At 42.3% G+C, this 24,847-nt stretch overlaps 1 protein-coding gene across 1 annotated transcript in view; it reads left to right on the forward strand.

Annotated features, from left to right (window-relative positions):
* The window catches only part of LOC141076847 (peptide methionine sulfoxide reductase MsrA-like), a 36,952-nt gene extending 21,384 nt beyond the window's left edge, over window positions 1-15,568 (forward strand). The window contains exons 4-6 of the mRNA XM_073564139.1: window positions 8,186-8,290; window positions 13,349-13,455; window positions 15,343-15,568. Of these exons, the coding sequence (XP_073420240.1) occupies window positions 8,186-8,290; window positions 13,349-13,455; window positions 15,343-15,495 (365 nt within the window). The 3' untranslated portion in view covers window positions 15,496-15,568. The remainder of the gene's footprint in view (window positions 1-8,185; window positions 8,291-13,348; window positions 13,456-15,342) is intronic.
* Window positions 15,569-24,847: the final 9,279 nt, after the last annotated feature.

Here is a 24,847-nt window from a genome sequence, read left to right on the forward strand (position 1 = left end):
TAAGCACAGGAGTGAGGATAATAGGGTTATTGGTGCCCTGAAAATTTACTGGCTCTGCTTGAATGGCAAGCCAGTGCGTGCCGCCCCTTTATGGCTGTCTGTCCTGGTTCTGTATGTCAGACAGCTGGGGGATATCACAGTACTTGTGAATCCCAATGTACTAGCACTTCACCTGACTCCTACTGTGATTGTTTTAATCCTGTGATTTAAATAAAGCTGTGGCCATTTTGACAACCAAAATAATGTGTTGTGTATTTATTCTAGTGCCTAGGTTTACTGTAGTTATGGTGGTTTTAAGATGGAGTAGGGGTCCGTCCCATATCTGGGTCACCCCGTCCCAGGGCTGTGGGGTGCTCGGTACCGGGCCTGTGTAAGTGGGATGTGTCACGGCCGCAGTGACCAGGTCCGTGGCCCTGGGTGCCCAAATCAATGGTGTATGTGATGAAATAGTTCGTGACGCCACCTGTGGTGTTTGGCAAGCCAGATGTTAAGCTAACGCTGTGTGCAGATCCTCTGGGGCTGATGGTGTGTTGCAGCATAGATGGTGTAGCTCCCCACAGGTGAAGCTGTAACCCCAGGGCAGTGTATAGGCGCAGGTAGTGTAAAGGAGGATACCCAGATGTAGCGGTGCTGACGGTGTTGGCGCACAATGACTGGAAGACACCAAGGCTTGTAGTTCCAAAACTTTACTCACAGTTCGTGGTACACACTGGTGCCTGCCTCCATGCCGTGTCCTCCGGGACAGAGACTCAATCAACCTCCCGGACAAGTCAGGATTCTCCTCTCCAACACTCCGCCAACATGTACCTTTCCTAAACGACTCCTCTAATGCGCCTTTGTGAAGTGAGAAGAGCTCCAGTACCGTGGTACTCTGAAGTTCCTCCTGTCAGATGTTCCTAACAACTCTTCCTTGTACGGCAGTCAGCTGTAGCCTACTTCGAGGACTCCCTTTATCCTGAGTCCCGGCTCCCTATACAGATGCTGTTGTGCCCCAAGTCTTGGATGGGAGTAGTGCATTTACAGCCAACCACTCCACCGGTGTCTGCTGCAGAACCGTAAGTGTCCATACAACCTCGGGGACCGGGCCCCGGCCTTGCGCTGAGAACCTATAGGCAGGGTTCCTCTTCCAACCCACAACTCCTCTCTGTTCTCCTACTCCTTCATTCTGTGCTGTTCCTTCTCTCTCTGATGGAAGCTTAGGTTGCAGTTCTACGTTTTTCTCCTTCTGTTCCTTTCCCGTGCCAGCTAGCTCAGGTCACTGAGGCAGCTGCAGCACTCCTTCCTCCATTATTCCTTCTAGGGATCCCTACTCAGTCTCTCCTGACTGACTGACCCTCTAGACTCCACTCCCGACTCCTCTCAGACTCTCCTCAGACTTATCTGTAATTCTAAACTTTCCCACTCTTTTATATTTAACGCCACCCAAATCCCAGCACATCTCGTGTTACGAAGCAAGGACCCACGAAATGTGCTCTGCTACCCTCTAAGCATGGAGCTGCAATCTGGTCCATTGCTGAACTATCCTGTGTGTGGGTGCGGGTGTTGGAGTGTGGAAAGGAGTTCCCAACTTACCTAGGTGGTGGGGCACTACACCTTAGGAGAAGGTGCAGTACCTCTGTGGCGATTGAACCTCAGGGGCGCCACATATCCATAAGTCATGAACAAGTTGGCGACCTATTGCAACATCCATCTTTTTCCATTCTTCAAGAACAACCTCTTTTAGAGCCTGGATTCTGGCTGGAGAGTGATGCCCAGCTTGTCTCTTCAGAATTCCCCATAAGTGTTTTGGTTCAGATGAGGAGACACTTGGCCACTGAATCACTTTCACCTTGTTTTTCTTCAGAAATGTAACAGTGGCCTTAAATGCATGATGCCTACAGTGAAACATGGTGGTGGTAGTGTCCTTATGTGGGGCAGCATGATTGCTACTGGTGTCAGGGAGTTACATTTAATTTATGGTATCATGAATTAACAGATTTACTGCCCTATATTGAAAGAGAAGATGCTATCATCACTCTGTGCCCTTGGTAAATGTGCACGGGCACTTTTCCAACATGATGATTATCCAAAACACACATTTAAGTCCACTGTTGTGTTTCTGAAGTAAAACCTCTCTCTCTTCTAATGATAATCATTGCATCTGCATATTTATTCTAGCAGGTCCCATTTGTCAACTTTGGCCCTGTAGGCAATCTACTGTGAACTGTGTGCAAAGAGTGTACATGATGACACACAATCCTTAGGCACTTCAGGTGTCTTCCTGCTGATGGGATGTTCTCTTTTTAAAGAATTATTTCTATGGCAGAATACTTTGGTAATACAACATATGATTGAGCATGAAATTTAAATAGGAAATGAAAGGTATTGTATATGACTAGACACTTCTATGGGTGCCGTATTATGTGAGCTGTACCACTTCTAGGTTATTGAGGTTGGCTGTGTATTGGTATACGGCTCTGTTCACAATATTTATGAGGACTCCTGATATACTCATCCTATGGAAGTCTACAACTTATCCCACAGTATGCATGCCTCCCACTTGAATAGGACAAGAAGAGTTCTGCGCACAAAACACCAAGGAAGTGTCTTCTGGGGTGCAATATTTCAAAAGACAAAAAAAGAAAGTACATCAGACTTAAAAAAAAAAAAAAGAAGTGATGTTGCTAGTGCTAACAATCTGGTGCAGCGCAAACGTTGTGTCACCCAAAATTACTGGCTAACACCATTAGATGGCTCCTTTTCTAACCACTCTCCCGATCGGCGCAGGCAGAGCAATGGCATCACTACATTGCACCACCTGTGCCAGCTTGCTCTGTGTGCAGGGGAGAATAGGATTTAATGGATTGGATTAGTTGACTAAATGTTATATTTTTGCAGGTAGTGGCACAAAGGTGCCTTTATTACTTTGGAAGGGCACTCAGGGGGGCATCATTACATTTTAACGGGGAACTAATGTGGCATTAATATATTTGAAAGGGACATTAAGAGGGCATTACTTTTTTAATGGGACCCTTAGGGCATTTGTTTTAAGGGTGCAATCAGGGAGGATAATTACTAAGTTGGGGCACAATGCTGCTAGCAACCCACTCTATTACACTGCCTCATCCCAAATGATGTCATGCTTCCCTCCCAGGATTAGCAGAAATAAGAGAGAAGTGTAAGATGTGGGGGCAGCATGCTTAGTTTGCCCCGAGTAGCTCTAATGATGTAACTATGCCTATATGTAGTTACTATATACAGTGATGTTGGCTCTTCACTCAATCTGCTGAAGAAGAGAGGAAATTCAGCTCTGATCTCAATCTGGTGGGTAGGAAGGTGGGTGAATGGCTTGACTCTTTACTGAACTTGAGGTAGATTGTGTGTTGTGACTCTGTACTCAGTGTACCAGGAGCGAAGAAGCACGACAAGTAGGCATGGCCACCCAACTAGAGAGGGATGGATGTCTGGCCCCGAGAAGCAGAAAGCTTTGTACAGCTCATAGCACATAAGTTTACAGTCCTGTGACACATATGTACTTGCCAGCAGCCCACTTTTGCCACAACAATGTTGGGAACATTGCCTGGTCAGAGCTTAAATATCCCAATTTTGGACAATAAAATGTTTGCAGGAGTTAAATATTAACAAAAAGAAAGATGTTAACTCAGCCAGAGGCATATCTAGGGTGGAGGGCAGATGGGGCATCTACCCCAGACGCAGCAGACAGGATGGTGCTGTCAGGCCGCATAATGCAGCAGTCCGAGGGCTTTCCTCTGTGGCTGCATTTTGATGCCCCCTGGACTTGGAGTCCGCCATTCTCTGAGCTGGCTCCTAGCGAACAATTCTTTCAGACGCCAGTACAATTGAAGCTCTGACCACCGGATCAGGGTGATGTCAGCAGCGTGACGAGGTCATGTGATCACACTACTGACATCACTTGCCAGCGCTGCAGAAGCGTACATTGATAGTAAATGCTCCAGTGGAGTGGAAGACACCGAAGATTTAGGGTGGGGGAGATTTAGCGTAATTGGGAAGATTTGAGAACACAAGTTTGGGGACCAAGGAAGGGACAGGTGCAGGAACAATATGGGGAGTAAGAAAAATTTGAAGGCACAGTATGAGGAGCAAGGGAGGAGATTGCGGACATGTATGGAGGATGGGAGCAGACACAGTATGGCGAGTGTGGGAGATGGGTGCAGATTCAATATGTCAAGTAGGGGGATTGGTGGGGGCACAGAATGGAGAGGATGGTGCGAATGCAATATGGGGAGCAAGGAGGGAATGTATGCAGACACAGTATGGGGAGCAAGTGAAGGGATGGGTTCAAGCATAGCATGGTGAGATGGTGTATGGGTGCATACACAGGAGTAGTGAGGGGGAAAATGTGTGGGGAGCAAGGGTGATGGGATGTGTTCAGACATAATATAGGAATTCAAGTGGATGTATGAGGAGGTAGTATGGAGAGTGAGGGGGTAAATATATGAAGAGACAGTATGGTTATCAGGGGGGATTGTGAGAGGAAACAGTATGAGGAGGGAGAGGAAATGTATGCGGAGACTATTGAAGGGAATAGTGTGAGGGGACAATATGGGGGAGAAAAGTGTGAGTGGACACAAAATAGAGACTGAGAACTGTGGGTGGGTAGCATGGGCGGATAGTGTAAGGGCACAGCCAGGAGGGGACACTAAGCCAATTAGGGGGAGTGTGATGAGGGGGCACAGTATAGAGACTGGGCCCTATAGGGGGAACACAGTGTGAGTGGGCAGTGCGGATAGCATGTACTATAAGAGGGACAGTGTGGAGGTCATATTTTGTGCAGAGACTATAGTGAGGTGCAATAATTTATTTTGGGGCTCAGCATATGGCAGATATTTTTATTCAGGAGCATTATAATGACACTACAATTTTTAAGGGTATTGTGTGTGGATGTGCTGCACAAAACTGGAGAAGGTGGAGGTCTGCAGAGTCTGGACATGAAGAAGAAACAATAGAGAACGACTCTAATCAGAGACAACGTCATGTATCAGTTACCTGGATATAAAAAAAATTGTTGTGCTACTGACTAATTCTCATATTTTTATTTATGTTAGGAGAATTAAAGAGGTTGTCCAAGTTTGTGATGAGTCTGCAGTCATTTTGTGTGACTGCAGGCTTCTGAATTCTCACAGAGCGCACTGCATGCTCTCAGGATTCTCTGATGTCAGCAATTTGCATACATGCGATCACGTACCGACTGGACATGCCTGGCCTCATACTATGAAAATGAATTGAGCTAGGACGGTCAAGTCTAGTTGAAATGTGGCGAGAAGTATATATAAATTGCATGTTTGTGCTGATATGACCATCCACTCTTGTCCACCATCAAGGTAGAATTCTAACAGTGTGCAATGAATGCGATGGGAGAATTCAGAAGCCTGGAGTCACATAGAGTAAAATGAAGCCTTGTAGCATGTCAATCTTAAGAGTGTGTAATATACTCACTGTCGAGATTCATCTCTGCTTGCTGGTTCCAGCCACTTCACTTCTATGCGATTTCCACACTTGAACATTGAGAGAAATAAAGAGAGGAGCTAGTCGGCAAGTAACTGTTAGGCCTCATCCTTATTTGCGATTAAAAAAAGGTCCGATTTCTGGACTGTAAAAAAGGGTGGAGTGCTATGCGAGTGTCATGTGATTTCTAATCTTTCCATCCGTTTTGCATCCATTTTGCATCCGTTTTACATCCGTTTGCAATCCGTTTTTTTTCGCAGCAACTATTTTTCGACAGTCATTTACAGGACCATTTACAGTGTTCTATGCCACAGAATGGAAATGTATCCGTTTAAAACGGATGGTCCGTTTTTTTAATCGCACCCATTGACTTGTATTTGCGAAAATCGCTGCAAATCGCAGCATGCTGCGATTTTTTTCTCAGTCCAATTTTGGATGAGAAAAAAAATCGCAAGTGAGATGTCACCCATTCACTAACATTGGTCAGAGTGCAATCCGATTTAAAATCGGATTGCAATCGTCCGATCTTATCGCCAGTGAGTATGAGGCCTAAGTGTGCAAATCACATATGCGCTTGGGATGGTTGGAGCAAACTGAATTCTTGCCATGGGTCCTGTAAAACTTAGATACACCTCTGAACTCAGCCTATGATTATTAAAAAGGGTCTGCTTTTCTTTTTTTTTCACAAAAACTTAAATGTGCCTGCACTACCAGACTTGGCTCTACAGATTCTCTGTGATCTCTAAAGCCCTGATAGAAAATGATCTTATACTTTTTTGTTATGCTAAGCACCAAATACTTTATGGTGAAAATGTTTTGTGCATTGATAGATCAGAGTTACTAATTGCAGCCCATTAACACAAATTAAAAATGTGGGGAAGAAATAATGTAATGTTATGAAGCTACATGGTAGCGAGTGTATTCATTGGATGGAGAGGGCAACTGGTAATGACAGCTATGTGTCTTCTGATAGGCTGATGTAGGTGTATTAAAGATGGCCTTTCAGCAAATTGTTTATGTTGAACTGAGAATATGATGTAAAAGTGGCCTCAGAGCAGAATAAAACATCTTTCTTTGCCTCTTCATTGCAGAGATATTGGCAAAATATTTGACACCTAAGGAGTTAACACCCACTTGGATTTTAAAAACTTATCAGTTTTCACTGTGGGCATGTGCTTAATCTCCCAGTATGATGCAGATCAATCTTATGTAGACAGCAACACTCAAGTTAAAGAAGAACACCCCCCACATCAGCTTACAGCAGGTTTCTCAGTGTGCAAGATGTAATCTGTTGTGCTCAGGTTACTTGTAATCGCTCTGCAATGAGCTCTGGTCAATATGTCATTATATCTCACACAGGAGTAACCTGCCTGTTCTGGCTGTCTCCTGTGTGAGATGTAATGACAACCTGCTCTGATCCCACTGCATAGAATGTACAAGTTCAGCACAACAGACATAAGTGTGATACTGACACATATCCGGACAAGCAGTGTGGGGGAGGGGCAGTACAGCAGAAGTGACTGTACTAGGAGGGGTGGAGAGCTGATAGAAGGGTGTGTAATGTGACTCAGTTGTGACTCAGCTGTGATGCCCCTCTCCCACAGGACCTTATCTAATAGGTTTTAGTCATCTGTGTTTTCTAATCATGCAGGAGGTGAGACCAGGACAGCAAGGCTGTCTCACATTATACACGTCACACTCTTAAGATATATAATGTAAGCTATGGTGGCATGTTTTTCTTTCTGTTGCTGCCTGTTTATGATTGGTCAGCATCACAGAGCGAAAGCTATACCATAATACCCACTTGGACTTAAAAAAGTTAACTACAGTAACTAGATGTCAAATACTTTGACTGCTAATAGCTCCGCAATGAAGAGGCAAAATAAAAAAAACAAAAAAAAAACAACAAAACTTTTTCTTCTGCTCTGCAGTCATTATTACATTGTGTGTCCAGTTCAATGTGAAAGATTGTCTTTAAGGGCACAATATTTAAATGAGATTCCAATTACAGTAATAGGTCACTTTTACCATTGCTTGGCTTCTTCTCTCTCAAAGATTTAATTTATTCATACCCTTGGGGGTGACAGTGACTGGACCTCAGCTAAGGCTTTCTACATCATGCAGGTGTACACAACAAATAAAATCACATTTTCATGAAATGTAACAGTGGCATGTCACAAATAATGTCCACAGTTTCTAAATGTTCCCTAAGTTTTATGACTTGTTTTATGGCTACATGGCTATGGGGTCATAAAACTGTAAATGTATCTTCATGTCCTGCTCAACAGTTTTTGGAACTCTTCTAAAAGTGTTTGCGAGACATGGGTTGGTGGTAATCTTCCTTCCAGAGACAGGTGCAGGTCCCATCTGGTTGCACCCACATATAACAAACCTCCCAAAGACACTAAGGCTACGTTCACACTAGCACACTAACTTTCGGAACTCCTGCAAAAAGCACATCCATCCTATGACAGATAACAATGGCGCCAAATGAACTCCAACCACCATTATGAGGTCCGATAAGTTTCCATTAGGGAACCCATTTTTTACTGGAAGAAAAGCTCAGCAAGCTGCCTTTCTTTCAGTAAAATATTTGCAATATTTATAATATTTGCAATGCAGTTTCCGATGCAAATGTAATACTAGCCTAATATTTCCAACAAAATGAACATTTCACTGCTAACTGTATTTTTTATTTTATTTGTATTTTCTTTTATAGGTCTTACTGCACACATTGAAGTCGTCCGAGTTGTATATGACCCGAAAGTGATCAGTTATAAATCATTGCTGAAATTGTTCTGGGAGAATCACAACCCAACAGACGGTATAATACTTATTGATAGGTGGTTTTCTAAAACATAGATGAATATTTTATACTAAATAGATATTCCATATTTTATATACTTGGAATATGTGGGAGCCCTAAAGCTGGGGAACAGCTGTCATCTCAAATATAATTCCGTCAAAGTTTATGATCACCTTAGAACACAACTTCTAATAAACAAAGAATTAACCTACATCAGAAATTGAGTATCATTGTACATACAGCATATGCCTTTACTTATAGTATGAGTTACAGCCTGTGTTAAAATTCAGTGTTGTGTCCACAATTCTGCTGACTTAGGTAAATGTAACTGTCTCTAACCTTCTCCTCCTAAACTGTGCTCATCCTAAAATCGTGTTGATGGTTTCCAGTAAACACCAGCAGAAATATGAATATAGCTCTGATATACAATACAAGTTAACTATCAAATAAGTAATACAATATATTCACATATTTTTATATAAGCTATGTCTGAATATGAGTGCTCAATGGTGAACTTACTATTTAACCCCTTTCCGACATCGGGTGTAACAGTGCGCTGATGTCTGACTCTGGTACTGAGCCCGCACCTTTCCAGGAGCATGTCAGCTGACATATACAACTGACATGTGCCCGCAACAGGTGCAGGTAGAATTGTGATCCAACCGCGGCACTTAACTTGTGCTTACTGGCAGCGCGCCGTAAATCCCGCCCATCGGTGACTCCATCACATGATAGCTGGTCACCGATGTGTTGGCATGACAACCAGAGCTTGGCATTGGTTGTCATTGCCGGATGGTTGGCAAGTGGGCATTTCTGCTACACACAGGACATCTGATCACCGCCTGTGTGTAGCAGAGGAGATCAAAGTACTGCAGCTTCTAGTCTCCCATGGAGACTATTGCAGCATGCAAAAAGTAAAAAAAAAAATTTTTTTTCAAAATATTGAAAAAATATTTTAAAAAAAAGTACAAATCACCCCCCATTCACCCCATTCAAAATAAAATAAAAAAATCAAATATACACATATTTGGTATTGCCGGGTTCAGAATCAGTATCACCCGATCTATCAATATAAAAAATAATTAACCCGCTTGCTAAACGCCATAATGAGGAAAAAAATTAAAAACATCAGAATTACGGTTTTTTTTTTGGTCGCCGCTACATTGCAATAAAATGCAATAATGGAGGATGAAAAGATCGTATCTGCACCAAAAAATAAGCTCTCACCCAGCCCCAGATCACGAAAAATAGAGACGCTACAGGTCTTGGAAAATGGCACTTTTTTTTTAACCAAACTCTGGATTTTTTTTCACAATTTAAATGAAAAAGAACCTACACATGTTTGGTGGCTATAAACTCGTAATGACCTGGAGAATCATAATGGCAGGTCAGTTTTCGCATTTAGTGAACATGGAAAAAAAAAAAAAAAACAACTGTGGAACTTCACCACACTTGGAATTTTTTTCTTGTTTTCAAGTGCACAATATTAAAACCAATGGTGCCATTCACAAGTAGAACTCGTCCCGCAAAAAAACAAGCCCTTATATGACCATATTGACTGCAAAATAAAAAAGTTCTGGCTGTGGGAATAAGGGGAGCGAAAATACCTCTGGTCGTAAAGGGGTTAACCCAATCCAATTCACATTAATGATCCTGTACCATCTATTCTAACCATGTGAAGCCTAATTTTACCTGAATATGTCATAGGTGAAATATAAAAGGGACACGTAGTTAAACAACTGATGTACACTGTGTGCAGAATTATTAGGCAAATTTGTATTTTGATCACATCATCCTTTTTATACATGTTCTCCTACTCCAAGCTGTATAGGCTTGAAAGCCAACTGCCAATTATGTAAATCAGGTGATTTGCATCTCTGTAATGAGGATGGGTGTGGTCTAATGACATCAACACCCTACAGTTGTGGCCAAAAGTATTGACACCCCTGCAATTTAGTCAGAAAATACTCAGTTTCTTCCTGAAAATGATTGCAATCACAAATTCTTTGGTATTATTATCTTCATTTAATTTGTCTTAAATGAAAAACACAAACGAGAATGAAGCAAAAAGCAAAACATTGACCATTTCACACAAAACTCCAAAAATGGGCCAGACAAAAGTATTGGCACCCTCAGCCTAATACTTGGTTGCATAACCTTTAGCCAAAATAACTGCCACCAACCGCTTCCGGTAACCATCAATGAGTTTCTTACAATGCTCTGCTGGAATTTTAGACCATTCTTCTTTGGCAAACTGCTCCAGGTCCCTGATATTAGAAGGGTGCCTTCTCCAAACTGCCATTTTTAGATCTCTCCACATGTGTTCTATGGGATTCAGGTCTGGACTCATTGCTGGCCACCTTAGCACCTCCAGTGCTTTCTCTCAAACCATTTTCTAGTGCTTTTTGAAGTGTGTTTTGGGTGATTGTCCTGCTGGAAGACCCATGACCTCTGAGGGAGACCCAGCTTTCTCACACTGGACCCTACATTATGCTGCAAAATTTGTTGGTAGTCTTCAGACTTCATAATGCCATGCACACGGTCAAGCAGTCCAGTGCCAGAGGCAGCAAAGCAACCCCAAAACATCAGGGAACCTCCATCATGTTTGACTGTAGGGACCGTGTTTTTTCTTTGAATGCCTCTTTTTTTTCTCCTGTAAACTCTATTTTGATGCCTTTGCCCAAAAAGCTCTACTTTTGTCTCATCTGACCAGAGAACATTCTTCCAAAACGTTTTAGGCTTTTTCAGGTAAGTTTTGGCAAACTCCAGCCTGGCTTTTTTATGTCTCAGGGTAAGAAGTGGGGTCTTCCTTGGTCTCCTACCATACAGTCCCTTTTCATTCAGACGCCGCCGGATAGTACGGGTTAACACTGTTGTACCCTCGGACTGCAGGGCAGCTTGAACTTGTTTGGATGTTAGTCGAGGTTCTTTATCCAACATCCGCACAATCTTGCGTTGAAATCTCTTGTCAATTTTTCTTTTCCGTCCACATCTAGGGAGGTTAGCCACAGTGCCATGGGATTTAAACTTCTTGGTGACACTGCGCACGGTAGACACAGGAACATTCAGGTCTTTGGAGATGGACTTGTAGCCTTGAGATTGCTCATGCTTCCTCACAATTTGGTCTCTCAAGTCCTCAGACAGTTCTTTGGTCTTCTTTCTTTTCTCCATGCTCAATGTGGTACACACAAGGACACAGGACAGAGGTTGAGTCCACTTTAATCCATGTCAACTGGCTGGAAGTGTGATTTAGTTATTGCCAACACCTGTTAGGTGCCACAGGTAAGTTACAGGTGCTGTTAATTACACAAATTAGAGAAGCATCACATGATTTTTCCAACAGTGCCAATACTTTTGTCCACCTTTTTTATGTTTGGTGTGGAATTATATCCAATTTGGCTTTAGGACAATTCTTTTTGTGTTTTTTCATTTAAGACAAATTAAATGAAGATAATAATAACAAAGAATTTGTGTTTGCAATCATTTTCAGGAAGAAACTGAGTATTATCTGACAGAATTGCAGGGGTGTCAATACTTTTGGCCACAATTGTATATAAGGTGTGCTTAATTATTAGGCAACTTCCTTTCCTTTGGCAAAATGGGTCAGAAGAGAGATTTGACGGACTCTGAAAAGTCAAAAATTGTAACATGTCTTGCAGAGGAATGCAGCAGTCTTGAACTTGCCAAACTTTTGAAGCGCGATCACCGAACAATCAAGCGTTTCATGGCATATAGTCAACAGGGTCGCAAGAAGCATGTTGATAATAAAATGTGCAAAATAACAGACCATGAATTGAGGAAAATCAAGCGTGATGCTGCCAAGATGCCATTTGCCATCATTTTTGCCATATTTCAGAGCTGCAACGTTACTGGAGTATCAAAAAGCACAAGGTGTGCCATACTCAGAGACATGGCCAAGGTAAGGAAGGCTGAAAAAGACCACCTTTGAACAAGAAACATAAGGTAAAACATCAAGACTGGGCCAAGAAATATCTTAAGACTGATTTTTCTAAGGTTTTATGGACTGATGAAATGAGAGTGACTCTTGATGGGCCAGATGGATGGGCCCGAGGCTTGATCAGTAAAGGGGAGAGAGCTCCACTCCGACTCAGACGCCAGCAAGGTGGAGGTGGGGTACTGGTATGGGCTGGTATCATCAAAGATGAACTTGTGGGACCTTTTCGGGTTGAGGATGGAGTGAAGCTCCACTCCCAGACCTACTGCCAGTTTCTGGAAGACACCTTCTTCAAGCAGTGGTACAGGAAGAAGTCGGTATCGTTCAAGAAAAACATGATTTTCATGCAGGACAATGTCCATCACATGCATCCAAATACTCCACAGCGTGGCTGGCCAATAAAGGTCTAAAAGAAGAAATAATGACATGGCCCCCTTGTTCACCTGATCTGAAGTCCTTCATAAAATGTGAGATCTACTGGGAGGGAAAACAGTACACCTCTCCGAACAGTGTCTGGGAGGTCGTGGTGTCTGCTGCACGCAATGTTGGTCGTAAACAGATCAAGCAACTGACAGAATCTATGGATGGAAGGCTTTTGAGTGTCATCGTAAAGAAAGGTGGCTATATTAGTCACTGATTATTTATTTTTTGTTTTTGAATGTCAGAAATGTTTATTTCTAAATTTTGTGTTGTTACCTGGTGAAAATAAACAAGTGAGATGGGTATATATTTGGTTTTTATTAAGTTGCCTAATAATTCTGGACAGTAATAGTTACCTGCACACACAGATATCCTCCTAAGATAGCCAAATGTAAAAAAAAACCCACTCCAACTTCCAAAAATATTAAGCTTTGATATCTATGAGTCTTTTGGGTTGATTGAGAACATAGTTGTGCAATAATAAAAAGAATCCTCTCAAATACAGCTTGCCTAATAATTCTGCACGCAGTGTACACAGACCCCTGTCCTGAAGTGTTTTGGCACTACTATCTGGCAGAGCATGCTGTGATCCTAATTTTAGAGCAGGTTAGAGATTTCTTACTAGACTGTGATAAGAAGTAAGTATAACTATGACAATATAATCCCTCCCCATAAAAGTATCACTCCATCTGTCAATGCAGGAATGAAGCAAGGAAAGGACATAGGTACTCAGTACCGCTCTGTGATATTCACCTACGGCGATCAACAGAGGGAAGCAGCTCTTCAGTCAATAGAAAACTACCAAAAGGTAAATATTCAACAGAATTAAATTCCAACTCCCAAGTAACATTCCATAAATTAGAATGCCAATGGATTGCTTCATTGTCATACTGGCCTGCAACCAGCAGAGGGCACTCATGAATAGGGTAAAGAAATCAAACTAGTCTGCATTTAGCTACAATATTGCCCTACACACACTTGGCAATGTGCAGAGATACCTACTTAGCAAATACGATACGTCAAATAATGGTTTACAGGCTGCCACAAAAAAGCAACAAAACCACAAACAATGGTGTTGTTAATATCACCTGAAGTGCTCAACCATATCACCTAACCGGTTTTATTTTCCTGATGTCAGCACACTCTCTAATTGTGAAAACCCTTGAAAATTGTCATTGATTCATAAGAGCATGCTCGAGTTTACTATCCTTATTATCTTTTGCAAATTTGACACTAAATTGTAAGCCCAATGGATTCAGAGGCAAACATAGTGTATACTCTGTACATCTCTATGGAATATGTTGGCTCCATGATAAATTACAGCTGCACATAGTTCACTTCATGCTATTACAACACAACCATAGTACACCAAGAGCTTCTAAACATAACTCACAACGTGTTCTGGCATATGTACAACACGCCTTCTGGTGTGTGCTACAGAAATGCTCCCAGACTTCAGGAAACACCATACACAGCCCCAAAAGTTCTGATAAAAACTGCGAGCATATCATCAGACACATGGGATAAGACCTGGCACATGCTGCCCACAGTGCCACCCTACAGCCCAAATTATTGTACTTTATGACTGCAATACATATACAGACTCTTCAATGAGATTTACTAACACATAGTAATAAATAGGTGCCTTCAGATAAAGGATGATAACTTTACTTACACATGTAAGGGTACAATTCAAGCGTTCCTCGGATTGTTACTATATAGATAATCGTGCACTGAAAACATGCTGCCAATTACCTGACTAACAAGCAAAACACTTGTCAGATTAAATTATATTAAAGCTTAGTTATAAAAAAAAAATTGATTGTTCTCGGCAGCACATTGTCCTGTGTAAACAGTACATGTGCTACTGAGAACAATGACAGATCATGTACACAGAACAGCCTATTACTAATTGCTGAGTGCGCAAAAGAGATGCATAATGTCTGTTCGAATAGGCCACTAAATGACTGACCAGGGGATCAGGTAATCTAAACGAGCCCAAAGCCAGCCAAAACCATGTATGAGGGCAGTTTCACATGTCAGTGTCTCCAGTACGTGTAGTGACAGTTTTCTCATGTACCGGAGACACTGACACACGTAGGCACATTCTCATGAATGTGTCTATGCACATGTCAGCGTGTTTTCACGGACCGTGTGTCTGTGTGCAAAACACGCTGACATGTCCATTTTTGTGCAACAACACGGATCACACGGACCCATACAAGTCAATGGGTCCGTGTAAACACGTACCGCACACGGATGCTGTCCGTGTGCGATCCGTGTGCATTTTTAAAAGTCAAAGGGTTAACATTAAAAATAATTTTTCAAAGACACGGACAGCATATGGACAGCACACGGATGGTACACAAGGACATACGGATAGCACACGGATGACCTCCGTATGCACACGGACACGGATAGCTCCGGTACCGGAATTATCTGGACATGTGAAACTGCCCTGAGGTTGATTTTCCCCACAAAGCTGTGTGGTCATTAACGAGCATATTTTCAGGTAAAATTGCCCAGCAAATAGATGGAAAAAATCTTGCCCATAAAATGTAGGTATAGTTTCAGCCCCATGTTGCTGACTGTTGTGCTGCATAACATCAGTAAAGACCACGCAGCTACAATTGTGATGGAACAGAAAGCAAGGTGCAGATATATACATACCATGATTCCTGTCTTCTGTCCACAGGAGCTTAAACATTGTAACTTGGGAACCATCACCACTGAGATCCTCCCCGTTCCAGAGTTTTATTATGCCGAGGATTACCACCAGCAATATCTGCAGAAAATCCCAGATGGCTATTGTGGGCTGAAAGGAACTGGAGTGTCCTGTGTGCTGTGAACGCCTGGATGCCATTCTTCCCGGCACAGTTTAGGCGTGTGATGTTAATAAAGTTCATACACATTTGCCGATAGGTCAATTTTCACGTTAATTCACTATAAACTGTGACATGTATGGATTTAACATCACTCTCCATTCCACATCACGTGGCTAAATCCAATACACAGGATAGCCATATATGTCTATACAAAGAGTCAATATCAGAGCAGATTAATGGTGCCTGCACCTTGCTTGTTCAATATTTTCAGAAAGACTGAACTGTCCATTTACATATAGCGATATGTTGCTGAAAACGTAGAAACCTAATTAATTCTGAGGTAAAGTAACCTTGTACAACTGCCACGAGAGCGCAGACGATGGGCCAAGATCACAGCTTGTGTTAAAACCCCTCAATTTTCTGCTGCATTGTGTGAATTGGATTTGTTGGACATCTGGACATCAACATCTGTGTTTCAGTCATTTCCAGGCTTTTCATGTCTCTACTTCTTGTGGCTTTGCAATATCTCTTCTAAAATCTAGCTTTAGTCTGCACTATTATTACATATATGTCCAGCGGGACGTTGATTCCCTCGCACTAGTGCTGCCCCCCAACTTGTAAATGTGCCCCTCTATTTGAAATAGACATGACCTGCAAGAGTGACGTCACTGTTGGCTCCTTGTAAATCTTGACATCCAGCCTCCCTGGGCATGCGCCATGGTTGCCAACTTGACTTTTTATTTTTTCTGGATGGCTTATCAAAAAAACCACAGACATGCAATAAAGTTTACAGACACATTGGATGACTGTAATAAATCCTTATGATAAGTGATCCATATCTAGAGCCCATAATTCTGACATCAGCTCCATTCTTTGTAAAGTGAAGATAATTACAGTCAAAATAATCTGTATACGAGCGTAAAAAAAAAAATCACAGACGCCTTCCATTTTTTAGTGACAGGGCAGAACATTCCCTATTTTTATGGACTGTCCAGGACTTTCTGGATGGCTGGCAACCCTGGCATGCGCTGTGCACTGGTGAAGTTGGAGAGCGTACCTCCAGTATCATTGTGTATGTAGGAGATTTACATGGAACACACAGTGATGTTGCTCTTGCAAATAATGTCAATCATGCACAGAGGGGCATTCTTACAAGATGGGAGACGGTACTAGTTTGTGGGAAGCAACGGAAATCAATAACTAAATCACTGATGTAATACAAAGGCAGAATATACTTGATTTTAGATGTGAATAGACATTGCAAAGCCAAGACATCCATTTTCCACTTACTGTATGTATTCTATGGTATTTTTCAAGGGTAGAAAACGTACCTATTCTAGTTTGTGGTATTGTGTGTTTGCAAAAAAAAAATCACGAGCATAAGTCCATTTTTTGATCCAATTTATAGATCAAAATCATCCATACAAATCTATGGTTCTATTACAGTCACGGACAGAACGCAGATGCCATCTGTGTACAACATGTGTGTTTGAGTTTAACATTATAATGGGTAGGAGAAGCTTTTCAAATTTTTTTTGCTTCAGAATTTTCAATATTTCTGCATACATTTGACCTGAAACTACATCAAATCTAGATATAGAGAAAATGGTCCAATATCCCATTTCTATGAGTGTCAAAAATATGTGAATCTTTAAGATTAGCAGGTAATTTGAAGGTGAAATTAAAGTCTGTTGTTTTCTATCAGTGGGATGACAAACAGGGCAGCCTGTTTTAGGCCTCATTCACAAGTTTGATTTTTTCATGTACAAAAAAAAAATCAAACCAATTATTCTAATGAGACCTTGATCAAAGTTTGATCAGAGTGTGGTACGAGTGTCATCCATTCCAATATGTGGAGAAATACAAGAAACAATTCTCCACATTCTCCATTCTGAGAGTCCCTGAAAATCGGACCGATATCGTCAGAGTATGATCTGATTTTTTTTCTGGGACCCATTGTCTTGAAATGCCGATTTTGATCCAACCCTTGGATCAAAATCAGACATGTCTCTGATATTTGCAGCGGACCACTCGGTCAGAGGAAAAAAAATCGGACATGTTCCATACAATATCATGGGTACTAGTGTTATCCGTGAAAACCATGGATAGCAATCATAAGCAAAAATTGGACATGTGAATGAGGCCTTATTTAAAGAATATTTTTCTATCAAAGTCTGATCTTCAAAACACATACTTAGGTATTAAGGCCTCAATTCATCAAAGCTTTTTCATCAGAAAAATGGCGTAAAAAGCTTCAAATTGTTTTCGCAACGTGAGTTTGTAGAAGAATTTTTGCAACTTTTGGTATTTTCATGGCTTTCTTGCCCAGCTCCTACAAAGTAAGTGGATCTGGGCATAAAGTTGCTTCATAATCCCCACTCATCAAATTTATGAGGAACTGTGGCATACCTTATGCTACAATCTTACTGGATTCAGATACTCCCACCTCCCCTACTGGATTCAGGTATTCCCACCTCCCCTGATTCATTAGGAGGCATGCTCCTCTTAATGAAATGAGTCGGGTGCCTCAAATTCCTTTTCATCCCCTCATCAAGACCAGTGCAAAAAATGCCGCTCTTGAAGAATCAGGTTCAACGTGTTTCATGGCACTGACAATGGAGATTTCTAAGGACCTAAGAAGAAGATTTGTTGATGCTCGTCAGACTGTAAAAGGTTAAAAACCCATTTCTAAAGAGTTTGAATGCCACCAAACCACTGTAAGACAGATATTGTACCTGTGGAGGAAATTAAAAACCATTATAACCCTCCTAAGGAATGGTCGACGGTAGCACGCAAGATCCAAAAGAACCCAAGGTAGCCTCTAAGCAATTAAAGGCCTTACATTTGCCAGTGTTAATGTTCATGAGTCCAACAGCAGAAGAACACTAAATAATAATAGTGTGCATGAATGGATTGCAAGGAGAATGTTAGGAGTCTGATTTCTTCCTTCCCTATGATGAAATCTAGACCCTTACATGCTGCAGTCTCCTGCGTTTCATCTGCGGTAGAGGAGATTGCAGAGGAGAGTGCCTTGCGGCAACTCTCTCCAGAGGCTAAGTCCTCTGTTCCCTCCACTGAGCATGCTCATGGGACGAGCTCCCATTGGAGTTCGGGAGTCACATGCTCAGGTCCTGTGTCTAATCCTATTGGCTCCTCCTGGAGCCTTGGAGACTTCCGGAAGGTCCCGTTTGGTATAAAAAGCGCGCATGGCCGCCATGCGCTAGTATTTCATACTTGCTGCTGTATGTATGGTGATGGATGTTGGACTGGTGACTGACTTATTAAAAAAACTCTTCCCTCTGATAATACGATTGTGTGAGTGTTTGGGTTCAGCCAGTAGCAGCGCTAGCGCCAGCACGCATATGCTCCTTCTTGCTCAGCAGTTTAGCGTCTGCATTGCGCCAGCGTTATTGCAGCGCCTTGCCATCGGCACAGTTCTTGCCGCGCTGCAGTTGCAGCTTTCTCTGCGTCCGCGGTTGCGACGCTTCGCACCTTGTTTGATGGTAGGTCTAGACAGAGTAGTCCCACTGTTTAAGGCTACTCCTGTGACCGCGAATACCGCGACTGTATCGCTGTGTGTCTGTGACTCTGAACAGACTCAGTGTTTAATTTGAGTTTATTTGCCTGCAGCTCTGTGAGTAAAACAGAGCTTGCTTTTGTGCACTGGGTGCCGTCTAACCCTTGTGCGCATTACCGCCTTGTGCTCTGCCTCTCTAGCAGCGGTTTTTCCATCCACCGCACGGTGGACCCCGGGTGGCGAAGGCACTTTATTTTTTATTTAGTGTCTTCTGCCACTCCTAACAGAGAAGGCCACTGCCCTCCAAAAATAAGATTACTGTCCATTTGCCATTTGCTAAAGAGCACCAGGAAAACCAGAAGTCTATTTTGGGTATATTTTGAGACCAAAATAGGGCTTTTTGGTTTAAACCTGATTCCTTTTTTTGGAGAAAGGAAAACACTGCAGTACAGCATAAAAACATCATACTTCTGTGAAACACGGTGATAGTATGATAGTTTGGGCCTGTTTTTCTGTATTTATGCCAAGACAGCTTACCATCATTGTTGGATCAACAAATTCTGAATTACAACAGTGAAATGACTTTTGTCCATGAGGTGAATCTCAAAAAAAGTGGGTAATACTGGCAAGACAATGATCAAAGCACTTATGCAGTACTGCAAAAGCATGACTGAACAGTAGAACTGTCTCTCTAACCAAACCCTGATGAAAACCTGATCCAGCACACAGATGAAAATTGGCCTGTTTGGTTTGTTTGTTCTTTTTATGGGGAGGGTAAAAAATTTAGTCTGAGTGTGTGGCGCCCCTGAGGCTTCAGTCGCCACAGAGGTACTGCACCTTTTCCTAAGGTGTAGTGCCCCACCATCCAGGTAAGGTGGGAACTCCGGACTACGCTCCACACCTGCATTCCACACACAGGATAGTTCAGTGGGGCCACCTAACAGCTTTATGCTGGGGGTTAGCAGAGCACGCCTCGTGGAACCCTGCTTCGTAACATGAGATGTGCTGGGAGGCGGGTGGAGTAAGATGATGCAAAAGAGTGGGGAGAGTGAAAGTTGTTGGTTAGTTGGTTAGAGGAGAGAGAAGATGGGTGTCTGAGGGACGTGCTGCAGCAGGTCCCAGTGATCTGGGCTGCTGGCACGAGAAAGACCAGAGAAAGAGACTGATAAGATTGATAACCTAACCTTCCATAAGAGAGAAGGAACAGATCGGAATGAAGGAGAATAGAAGGACGGTGGGAAGCAGGTTGAGAAAGAGAGAGAACCCTTCAAGTCCAGAGAGCGCAAAGGCCGGGGCCCGTTCCCCGAGGTTGATTGGATCTTTATGTCCGGCAACAGACACCGGAGTAGTAGTGAGCCGCTAACGCCTTGCTCCCATCATAGACTTGGGACAGCAACTCAATAGAGAGCTGGGATGCAGTGAGGAGTCCCCGAAGCAGGCTACAGCTGTCTGTCATACAAGTAAAGACTAGGAACACCTAGAGAGAGGCATTCCAGGGTAACTAAGTACTGGAGTGCTTCGCACCTAAAGGCGCATTGGAGGAGTCGTTCAGTAAGGTACATGTTGGCGGAGTGTGGAAGGGAGAATCCTATCCTGCCTGGAAGTTGGCTGGAGCCCTGACCTGGAGAACACAGTACGGAGGCAGGCAGTTGTGTGAACTGCAAACAGTGAGTAAAGCTTGGAACCGCATACTCTGGTGTCCTCCAGTTATTCCAGCACCGCTACATCTGGGTAACATCATCCATACCATTCTGCGCCTCTCCTCATCCATTGCACCTACACTGCCCTGGGACTACAGCTCCACCAGTGGGGAGCTATATCATCTCTGCTGCACCACACCATCAGTCCCAGCGGATCTGTATGCAGCGTTGGCTTACCACCTTACTTGACAAACACCACGGGTGGCGTCACAAACTATTCATATAAACTCTAACACCATTAACATCACCGCCATTGATATTGGGCACCCAGGGCCACGGACCGGGTCACCGCTGCTGTGACACATTCCTGCCTTGACACCGGCCTGGTACCGATTACCCCGCTGCCCTGGGTGTGCGAGGGCGACCCAAGTGCGAGGGATTTTACACACAGCTTTTTTAAAAAAGAAACAAACAAAAAACCATGGCACTGATTCAAGACTAGTATTGATTCAGACTCCTCTGGAGGAAAAATACACTAAATTAAATTGATAATGAATTTGTCGTTCTAGTCCAATCCAACTCTTGCTAAGCCATGCCCACTTGTCAAAAGATAACAGTTGGTGAAAAAAATACCAAAAGTCGCAAAATTTCTCTGCAATTACGTGTAGTGTAAACATTTTGGGATATTTGCAACAGTCATATGCTAGCATTCTGGCACAAATTGTTTGGAAAGGGCAGATGAGTGATTTTTTTTCACTTACATGAAAAATGTTAGGCACTGCATGTGAAAAAAATCTCAACATGCGCTAGTTTCTTCAGTAAATTGGATGAGACTCACCCATTCAAGTCTATGGCTGTTTAAGAAACAAAATCAAACACCATATAAAGCTACAGTATAGAATCTGATTTTTTTATGGATACATTACAATTCATTAACATAGGAATCTGTAAATAGGCTTGTAAATTATTGAAAACGAATTGAATAAGGGTGACAAGTGAGAAAAAAATTGCCCAAGTTCTCTGAATGAAACTGATAATTTTTTAGAAAGTCGTGTGAAGTTAGCGAAGTGAAAAGCACTAATGAAACACTGATTGTAAGAACTGACAGCCTATCCTTTGCCATGCAAACACGGACAACACATGAATGGTACAAGGACCCATAGACTTGTGTTGGTACTTTTCATCCATGCTGCCAAAAAAAAATGTGAATAGCAGCATAGATTATAATGGGTACGTGTTCTGTCCATGAAAATTCTGGATAGAACTCGTCCGTGAAACACGGATATATGAATTAGGCCTAAGCATGTTTGGGTATACAATTATTGCATGCCCGTCTACTGCACATTTTTTGACTGCACTGACTAAATAATAACTGTGGCATCTGACCTTGCCTTGAGGCCATATTCACATGATGTATTTTTGATGCTTTCTTTCTTTTTTGCTGCAATTTTACGAATACATGGTAAAAATGTTTCCATGTCTTTGGAAAATCATAGTAAAAAAACTCATCATATATGTGCGGCCTTAGGATCTTAGTATTTTATGATGAGAAATGACCAGGGAAGCTTACTAGGCACCAGTCCCAACTTAGCAGTGTATATACCTTTAAAACCCTCGCTGCAGAGCAATATGCCATATGTCACATATATACAGTAGGTGGTGCTCATATTAGAGTTCCAAATAATTCATCAAAGAAAATTGCAGAAAAGTAGCACTCACCAGATATGCTATTCAAGAGTCATTTATTTCCAGTACATTGGACTAGGATCTGACTGAGCGGAGGGCAGGGAGTGTCTAGGGGAAGGAAGGATAAAGACGGCCGTTTTGTGCAGCTGCGCTTCAACCCACTCAGAGGGCTCAGCCACGGCCACTGTGCTGCATTCATCGATGACGAGCCGAGATCTCATGCTGCGCCATTGTCATGAAGACCACCACCAGCGAGATCACAGCTAAGATGGCTGCAGCCCAAAATTTTAATGAATGCATGATTGCAAATGCAATAGAGTCAGCAGAGGGGCAACTATTGTTGTCAATAACATCTCGGTTCTAATACTTTGACCTAGGGTTCGTCACCGTCACTAACGGGCTGGTCATCGTCATCACCAACTAAGCAATATGATGCGTCGTACAGGCCCCAATAGGAGTCAATGTTACTCCCTGTTAGGCCTCAGGTCCCATATCAATGAGTCACTTGGCACACTTCGTTTCTTCAAGTATGGCCCTGACTACGTCCTCTGGACCACAAGTTTGCATTAGGCTTTGCAGCTCACACGAATGTCCCTCTTCTGCAGCCCGTCTCCTCTCCCTATTCTTGCCCTGACTCAGATCTCCCAAATCAGGTCTCTCTTCTCCAGGTTTTCACTTAGGTCTGGTCTCTCGGGTCTTTTCTCAGGCCTGGTCACTCGAATCTTTGGTCGGGTCTCTTGTAGTGGTGGTATGCCAACTACGCTGCTCACACTTCCTGCTAAAGGTCCAGGCATAGACTCCTCCCCTTTGCCTTCCCAGAGTTTTTATAATTAACTGCACCACAGCTGTCACCTAACCTGGTGTCTCCTCTAATCTTTTCGCTCAGCGGACGTGTACTTCGCTCTTCAGTTCCTACTAGTGTAATTCTCTCTGCTTTCTCTTTTTTATCATCTTCGGTCATCAGCTAGTGGCAGTGTTCATTTGTAGATACTCAGCTTAGACATTACATTGTCCATCTCCTTACAGTGTGCACATTTCCTAAAAAGTAAATTCAAGAGGTGAAGGAGGGCCAGTGTCTTGTTTTTCTTTCTCTCTTTTTATGGCATCCATTTGTGGACTGCATCAGAATTCCCTGGACTACATTGGACCTACTTATTTTTTTTATAAATTTGTGAACCAGGGAAAGTGTTGGGTAGTGTTTATTCAAATAAAGTATGATTTATGTGTGTGCGTTTTTATTATTGGGTTAGTAATGGTGGTGTCTGATAGACACCTCTCAATCAACAACACCAGGGGTTGGTGCCAACTGTAGTTTTTGACACATTTTTGACCTTCCCAGCCTGATAATCAATTCACAACTGTCTGCTTTACATATGTTGGTTTCATAACACAGGGGGGACCCCACATCGCTTTTTAATTTTTTTTATTTATTAGGTTACACAAGCCTAAAAAGCTTAACATAAAACTCCACATGAAAGGCATTAAAGGGTGCAAGTTGATAATATATAGAGGGCTTGTGAAATTATATATCTGCAGTATATCTATTTTATCTATCTTTCTATATCATATCAATCTGATTATTATTACTTTTCTAATATCTTTATATAATATCTATTTATATATTATATGTCTAATATCTTTCAATCATCTATCTATATCTTTTTTATTTTTGATGACCAGCTTTATGTTTACATAGAGAGACTTATAGTATGTAAAAGATGATGTTAAAAACAAATTGCATACGCATGACATATGAATAGTAGGTGAAAAATATATATATATATAGCACTTGCATGACAAAAGGTAAACCATACGGATTCCACTCGTCCAACTTTTCTGGATGAACATTGGAGCGATTTTTATTGCGTTAATGTGAGCGAACCCTAATGGAAAGATCCACACCTGCTACTGGTTAAGTGACGGAACGGGGTAATGAGACGGTGACGTAAGATGATAGGAGCCAGGTACACGGAGTGCTGATCAGTAGTGCAGATTGTCAGTGCCGTCCTGCTTCCAGGAAGCACAGATGTGAGTGAGGAAGGAGCGGAGACACCCACACGTTTCCTGTTACACACCTGTATACTACTCTGCAGGTGTCTCCAGGCAGCAGTGTGTGGGAGTCTTCTATCCTGCAATCAATCTGATCTCCATACAATGCAAACCAAGAGTTCGGCAGGCAGAGAACATAAAGTTTATGCAGAAATTGCACATCAATGTCTTAAATAAGAAGACATGTTGTAATAATACAACTTGCTTTATTCAACAGCGTGTATGCAAAATCATCTGCTTTACATCCAGAAAAAGTCAATTTTTCATCTACAAGTTATAGTGGGGAAATAAGTATTTGATCCCTTGCTGATTTTGTACGTTTTCCCACTGATAAAGACATGAACAGTATTTGTCCAAGGGCAAACTTAGAAAATCAGCAAGGGATCAAATACTTATTCCCCCACTATAAATGAATGAGCCCCTCAGGCCGACTTCAGCTGTTCGGCATTCACAGTCCAAGTACGGACTCCGATGTCTGGAACA

The sequence above is a fragment of the Dendrobates tinctorius genome, unplaced genomic scaffold (assembly GCF_039654945.1).
Source record: "Dendrobates tinctorius isolate UK_male_01 unplaced genomic scaffold, ASM3965494v1 ptg000015l, whole genome shotgun sequence".
Lineage (NCBI taxonomy): Eukaryota > Metazoa > Chordata > Amphibia > Anura > Dendrobatidae > Dendrobates > Dendrobates tinctorius.